This window comes from Juglans microcarpa x Juglans regia, chromosome 5D (genome assembly GCF_004785595.1).
Source record: "Juglans microcarpa x Juglans regia isolate MS1-56 chromosome 5D, Jm3101_v1.0, whole genome shotgun sequence".
NCBI classification, from domain to species: Eukaryota; Viridiplantae; Streptophyta; class Magnoliopsida; order Fagales; family Juglandaceae; genus Juglans; species Juglans microcarpa x Juglans regia.
In genome coordinates, this window is record NC_054602.1 from 6,667,756 (window position 1) to 6,675,192 (window position 7,437).

Genomic DNA, 7,437 nt, shown 5'->3' on the forward strand with positions numbered 1-7,437 from the left:
ATATGCTTTGGACCATTAGTGATCTGGTTTTGGTCAGAGATGCTAATTTGGTTAGCAAATGAATCCGTGAGCTTGGTCCGATTGTGAAGCTTGTGGCCTAGTGGGTAGCCATGTAGCTTGTAGCACTTATCAACAATGTGTCCAACAAGATTACAGTGAGTGCAGATAGGTTTTTCCAAATTAGGATTGGCTTTAAAACATTTTTCCAAAAAGTGGCCTGAAATTTTGCAACAAGTGCAAAAAGGTCTGTCTCTTTTTGGAAAACCAAATTGTTTTGTGGGGTCTTTGTTGTAGGTAAAATGGTTTCTGGTTGCAAAGGCAAATGAATCAAAAGGGATGGGAGGATTGGAAAGTTGTTTATGCTTTTTTTCTTACTGGACAAGGGCATATACTTCACTTAAACTTGGTGGTGGTTTAAGTCAAATAATTTGGGCCTTGATGTTAGTGAAAGAATCATGAAGTCCAATGAGAAACTTCATCATCTAGTCACATTGCTGGTTGGCAATGACAATTTTCATACTGCCACTTGTGCAGGTTGGTATGGTTTCAAAATTCACGAGTTCATCAAACAAGCTCTTCAATTTTGAAAAATAAAGGTTAACTGAGTCGTCTCCTTAAGAGAGATCATTGATAGATTGTTTCAACTCATAGAGCCGAGGACCATTGTTTTGCGCAAAACGTTGTTCTAACTGAAGCCAAAAAGCGAGAGCAGTTTCAACATACACAACATTGTTCTTGATTTCCAAGGACATAGCATTTTGTAGCCAAGCTACAACCATGTCATTGCATTGAAGCCATGGTTCTAACAAGGTACTAGAATCAGATGGTTGAGAGAGAGTTCCATCGATAAACCCTAGTTTCTTCTTGATATGCAGAGATCTGCGAATGGTGCGAGCTCAAGAGTGATAATTATCGACAATCAAAAGATGATTTGTGAGTAGTGTGCCCAGGCCATCGTTGGGATCGAGAAAATAGGGGATGGAAGGGTCTTTGGGGTTGAGGTTAATGGCTGCCATTTTACTGGTTGTGATACCATAACAGAGATTGTAATTTCAGGAGGAAGGTTGAGAAAAGAGCAGGCAAAATTGCTTGTGTATTTCTATATATCTTGTTCTTTTCATTACAGCAAAATATAGCTTTATATAGCAATGTACAAAAGAGTGGAAATAAAGAAATCAAATCTTAACAAGAAAGGTACAAATATTCTAACAGAATTACAGCTCAATCATTTGTATTTATTTTAAGAGATTCTCTAATCCCTAATTTCGCCGAGAAGATGTTGAGGAGCTGTGATCATCCGTGACTTGAGCAGTTGAGTTGTATTGCTTTGGTGGCATATTTTGGGCAGATTTCAACATGAAGAATGCCATCATCCACTTCTGATAAGAGATTATGTCAATAAAGAAAGTCAACTATAAACAAATCTTGATACTCGGTTCTACTTTAGAATGATGTTACTTGCTAAAATGATTAAGTATATAAGTTAGGACGCATAATGTTGACTTCCCGTGCACTTCTCTGAAATTCATGTAGAATATCTTTGAAAATATAATACATGTAAAGTTCATCACGCATTGCTCAATGGATATTATGGTCATGTTTGGATTGAGAGATGAGATGAAATATGTTGAAATGATTTATAAATAATAGTGAGATTTATAAGGTAAAATTTGTGAATAGTAATATTGATTAGTAGTAAGATGATCTTTTAATTCAAACCGGTTCTATGTGACTTAATAGAGAAAGTCAACTAAAATTGCAATGTACAATGTTACTTGTAAAATGATTGAGTATAAGACTGAACAATTACGTACATAACTTCGCCGACTCACTCCCTCAAAATTCACAAAAAATACCTTCAAAGATAAAACATGTAATATTCATTTTTGTGTTGCCGAAATGGTGGAGTGCTAGATGAAGAAATCATGAAAAGATCACATTGCCGACTTTCTGTCAAATGTCTACCTTTTCACATGACATAACCAGATCTTTCCCTTGATCTTCCGATCAACATGCAAGGGTTTCTCTCCATATTCCTTTCAATCTTATCATCTCCACCGAAACCCACGTTTATACGCTTCCAATTACTTCAGACACCTCACCTGTAGTTGACGGGCACTCCAAGCGACCCACAGCTTTTCCTATTCAAACTACACAAACTAATAAGAATTCCTCCCTCTCGATCAACAGGGCAGATCAGTTTTTATATACAGTAGTCCTGTAGTACTCTAAGAACAACACATTCTCTTTCACGAAAACAATATTGCTGTGCTTCTTTTTTGTCTTCCCAGCGGTTGTCAGTTTTCTTCACTCTCTGTGTGAGCAAGGCCTCACTTTTCATATTCAAGAGAGAGATCAGAGAGAAGTGGGAACCGATATTTCTATAAATATTCACGGATGGCATTGGGTCAAATCCGAATCTGTGAAGTGATAAGGATTGACAATATTAATTGACATCAATTAATTGCATTACTGCTTATGGGAAAGAAATTATGTTGCATTATTCAAAATCTCCACACGACTTACAAGATCTCCGATGATTCAAAGCTCGTGATAACCACGTTCACTCCCTTTGATCATATCTTATAATGCACGGCATCTTTTCTACATATCTTCCTGTACGGAAGTAGGTTGTAGAAGGAAAATGATAGTTATGGAAAACGAAAGCCCAAGGATTCCTCATTCCTAACCTTTTGGGTGGAAAAATTGTGCATTGATTTGTCCACCTAGCGTCCAGAGAAAATAGACATGGAAGTACGCAAAAGCAAAAGCGTCGCTGTCTCTATCCAGACACCTCCTTGAATGGCTAAAATTACTGTTGTTGGCACATCGGTGGCAAAAAGGCAGCAATAGATCGTGATGTATATGACTTTTTGCACCTGCTAGCTAACTGCCATTCTTGCTTGCCAGGCTCACGACCTTTCCATTCCAAACTTTTTCTTTGATTTTTCCTAGCAGGCTCTGGATTTTATCTTAAATTTGGCACGTGGCTTTTGATTGTTGTACTTGTCATCGTCTGTTTTCACGAAAATAGAAACACCTCAGCATGACTTGTGAGTTAAGAAACCTCGGATATACAATTTCAAAGAACCGATGTTTACAGATTATCTGGTTTCCTTTTATGTCATTAAATTGACATCCTGATGATTCAAAAAGGGTCCCACAGCAGTCACTTTCTTGTCCACTTTACTGCTAAAAAGTAATGTACAGTTAGTTATATGACATTAATAACATATGGCGCATGCTGCGAAACACTGCCCCCACATATGGTGCCATTCATAATATGTCCATGCAAGCACTAATCTATATTAATAAAGGAAACCGTTCGAGTTTTTCCAGAATGTGATTGTTTTGTATGCAACCCTCGTGACAAGAAAGGCCTACACCCGATAATGTGAAAGCAATCTCTCAAGTGAATTGTGTCAATACAACGAACCGTTTCTTGGCCAGACTGCAACAATATTATCAAAAGCTAAAGGCAACAACTCAATCCAATTCCACTTTCTAGTTGGCATGTTTGGCGAAACTCGTATCTATCATAATGATCAAGCCAAGCTACTGTTGGACCTATACTCCAACTATCATAATGATCAAGCAAGCTACTGTTGGACCTATACTCCAAAATGATTAGTCAAAATTAAAATTCGAGTCATAATCACAGCGGTAGAAATGAGCGGTGAGAGTAGTATTGTCCAAAAAATTAACCAAGAAAAACGCCTGCCACATCTATCTATGCTATAACCCCAAAAAGACTTTTAATCTGAACCTTCCCTATAATCACTTATAAAGCTTAGTTTCACCTAGTAAGTAGCTAATGCAGGTGCCAGGACTTAACACCCATAACTACCTTTATAACCTACTCAGTAGTCTATGTGGGTTATTCGTATTCCCAAATGTGAGACTCGGGTTATTACAAAAGGAAAAGGTAAGAACTTTTCTTTCTTAGACAATAATTTCACTCACCACCTACTATACTCAATCATAGGCATTATGTCTACATCAAGAACTCATGATATTTGCTCGCCCTCATCCTCAGTTTCCTTAATCAAACATCTAATGACTCAAATTGAAAATACATCTCTCCAGTTTGTAGTCAAATAGCCACCATACTACTTGGCTACTGTAAAAAAGAAAGACAACAAAACAAGAACAAAACCAAAGATCTCTCATTTCAGTAACTAGGGATCCCATGGAAAATGTACAAAGATAGAGGTCCATGTCCTAATGTTACTAATTCCCATCGAGAAATAGCAATCTAGCTCCTTGCAAAACATTTTAGTGAAAGCAATGCCCTACTATCAGATGACAGGGTTTCTGCATGTATTTTAGCAGTATGAGATAATTGGAAAAGCAAGAAAGATTACATGAATTGTTTCGAGGGATGATTATCCACTTCTATAAATCCCAGTACAAAAAATCCTATCAGATTTTACTAGCATCTACTTACGTGCACTTGAGGATGTCCCTCCTGATCACCATCATTTACCAAATTTAGGTGATATTCCCTTTCATATCACCACCATTTCACCAAATTTAGGCAATATTTCAGTTCCTTCTTTTATTAGTTCAAAAGGTAACCAAAGTAGCCCCATTAGATTGCATGACAATTCATCTTGCACAACTAAATAATTCAGAGCAATCCCTCAAAACATGGTTGTACAAGTCCCCAACCATAGGAAAGTGGAAAGTGGAAAGTGGAAAGTGATATAGAGAAGCACTACAACCACAAAGAAATTTCACAAAATTAAACTCACTAACATGGCTTCATGTAATACGTTATATCTACTTTACAATAAAAGTAACTTTATAAGTATATACCACATCAAACTATGTCAATTTATGAGTTTACTTTTATGAAATTCCTTTGTGGCTAAAGCATTTTTCTTCTTGTCATGAAGAGCAAGTAAAAGGTAATATCAGCAGACATTAAATAAAAAATTAAAAAAAGCCCTGTACAAAGCAGCTCTAAATCAGAATGTCTGTGCCTAAATTGCACTCCAATGTCAAAGTTTCCATATCAAACCTTAGTGCTTAGCGTCAACACCTTCACAAAATTAAGCTCCACTGCTCAAAAGGCCTCCATTGATTGATACATATCCAACTTTCCACAAGCCCTGAGTAAACCCAATAAAATTTCCCAATCATTCAAAGAAATCCTTACAATGGCTATTTCATGACATCCACTAGTTTCACACGAAGAAATGCAATTATCCTCTTATCTTTTGGTCAATTTTGCAAACATGATAAAAACGGAACAAGGAAAATCTATTGAGTCCAGGATTCCAGCTCAAGCATCTAAGTATGGTCACTTCTATTAATCAACCATTCAGATGAGGAATGCCTCAAACTAATCCTTAAGTGCATTGTCTATATTCAGAATGACAGAATTCTTATCCATGTCATCTTTGCCAGAAGAGCAAAAAGCAGCCAAACCAATCGGAGACATAATATAGCCCGTCAAAGAAATAGAGCTGCACAATGAACTTAAAACAAAAAAGAACAGTTTTGAGAGGACTCGCTTCTCTAATTGTTAGCATAATGGAATGAACACATGAAATGAGAATTTCTAGCAGTTCTCTACCTCGAAAAAAAGGGCAAGGATGAACAGTCGAGTAAAAATTATGTATTCCATTCTTTGTAATCTAATTTGGGATTCTCGAAACAAGATTAGAACTTAAATTATAGATGCATCTAAAGCTCCATCTAAGTAACACAAAAGAACAATCGAAGAGAGTAGCGAAAAATATATGTTTATATATTTGCCATACACAAGATTCAGCAAAAGATAGGGAGAGACAAAGGCATACCCTTCTCCCTTCTTTCCCTCTCTTTCTCTCTCTTCCTTTATCCTTTATTCAGTATCCGAAGGTAGAAATGAAGAAGTAACCGAAGGTAGAAATGAAGAAGTTTCCGAAGGTGTTTGGAATGAAGCAGATGAAAACGAACAGGCGGCTTCCTCTAACATCAAATTCTGCATACCGGGTCTCAATTCTCTATTGCAGAAGTCCTCGTATTCTCCTCTATCTCCGCCTTTCTTCTTCACCTCCACCACCACCAACGACGGCGTCAACTCAAAAATTTCGGCGGCAATGGTTAACGGTCCCTTCACGCCCTCCCTCGACCCCTCCAAGCTGACCCGGCAATCCTTCTTCCTCACCGTGAAGCTCACCAGTTTCGCGATTTCCTCCAGTTTCGATATAATCTTGGACACCGGTGCGCCCGATACGAACCTCGCCTCCTCTCCTCCCTCCTCGAACAACCCGGAGAGATCGAACCCGCGCGAGAACGATATGATGTCGAACGCGTTCAAGCTCGCCGGTCTCGGCAATGTATTCACCCTCCTTGTAATCCTCGTATCGAACCCTGAGTCCGAGTCCGATTCGGATTCGTCCGAGACCGAGTTTTCATTCTCATCCGCCTCCTCCTCCTCGTCCACGACATTACAAAGCTTGTCATCCTCGATATAGAACTTGATGAGTTTAAACCCTTTTTTAAACCACTTGTTCTCCATGATCTCCGGGATTGTAATCCGGGTTTCCGGATTTGTATCCAGAAGAAGGGTAAGGAGCCGAGTCAGCGACGGAGAGAACCATCTCGGACATCGAAATTCGCCCTTGTAAATCTTTTTGTACATAGCCATTATGTTCTGGTCGTGAAAGGGCAAATAGCCGGCCATCAAAACGAAGAGTATAACCCCACAGGACCAAATATCCACCTTCGACGCCTCGTACCCCTTCCGAGCCAAAACCTCGGGCGCAACATAGGCCGGCGTGCCGCAAAACGTGTGGAACAGCCCGTCCTGGCGAATCTGGTCGGAAACGGCGCTGAGACCGAAATCGGAGACCTTGAGATCGCCGTTCTCGTCGAGAAGAAGGTTTTCGGGCTTGAGGTCGCGGTGGAAGACGCCGCGGGAATGGCAGAATCCGACGGCAGAGATCAATTGCTGGAAGTACTTGCGGGCGACGTCCTCCTTGAGGCGACCCTTGGCGACCTTGTTGAAGAGCTCGCCGCCGCGGACGAACTCCATGACGAAATAGATCTTGGACTTGGTGGCCATGACCTCGAAAAGCTGGACAATATTGGGGTGGCGGACGCGGCGGAGGATGGAGATCTCTCGCTTGATGTGGGCGATGAGGCCACCCTTGAGAATCTTCTCCTTGTCGATAACCTTGATGGCGACGCTCTCGTCGGTCTTGACGTTGCGGGCATGATAGACCTTGGCAAAGGTGCCATGGCCAAGGAGCTTACCGACCTCAAAGCGGCCGAGGAGTAAGGCCTGAGCTTCCTTCTTGGTGGTGGTGGGTTTGTGGTTGGTCATGTTGTTGTTAGCCATTGCGAAATCAAAAGAACGATATGAAAAGAAAGGGTGTGTGGGGATTTATGTTGGTGCTACGAACATCAACATGGGTCGGTAAGAGACCGAAGACAGAACAAAGA

At 40.1% G+C, this 7,437-nt stretch overlaps 1 protein-coding gene across 3 annotated transcripts; it reads right to left on the bottom strand.

Annotated features, from left to right (window-relative positions):
• Nucleotides 1-4,907: 4,907 nt before the first annotated feature.
• LOC121264736 (CBL-interacting serine/threonine-protein kinase 12-like) lies at nucleotides 4,908-7,437 on the bottom strand. Of its 3 annotated transcripts, none has more exons than XR_005940551.1 (3): nucleotides 5,808-7,437; nucleotides 5,519-5,524; nucleotides 4,908-5,115 (listed from the first exon to the last, which is right to left on the bottom strand). XR_005940551.1 is itself a non-coding variant. In XM_041168038.1 (2 exons), the coding sequence occupies exon 1, from the start codon at nucleotides 7,331-7,333 to the stop codon at nucleotides 5,852-5,854; it is 1,482 nt and encodes a 493-aa protein (XP_041023972.1). In that variant the 5' UTR covers nucleotides 7,334-7,437; the 3' UTR covers nucleotides 4,908-5,114; nucleotides 5,808-5,851. The 3 variants fall into 3 exon arrangements, 1 of the variants encoding a protein (XP_041023972.1); XR_005940550.1 differs by lacking the exon at nucleotides 5,519-5,524 and adding an exon at nucleotides 5,309-5,313 and having other exon boundaries at nucleotides 5,807-7,437; XM_041168038.1 differs by lacking the exon at nucleotides 5,519-5,524 and having other exon boundaries at nucleotides 4,908-5,114.

What these genes read in the sequence shown, in the direction of transcription:
- LOC121264736 (XM_041168038.1), bottom strand. Translation starts at nt 7,333, where the DNA reads ATGGCTAACAACAACATGACCAACCACAAACCCACCACCACCAAGAAG.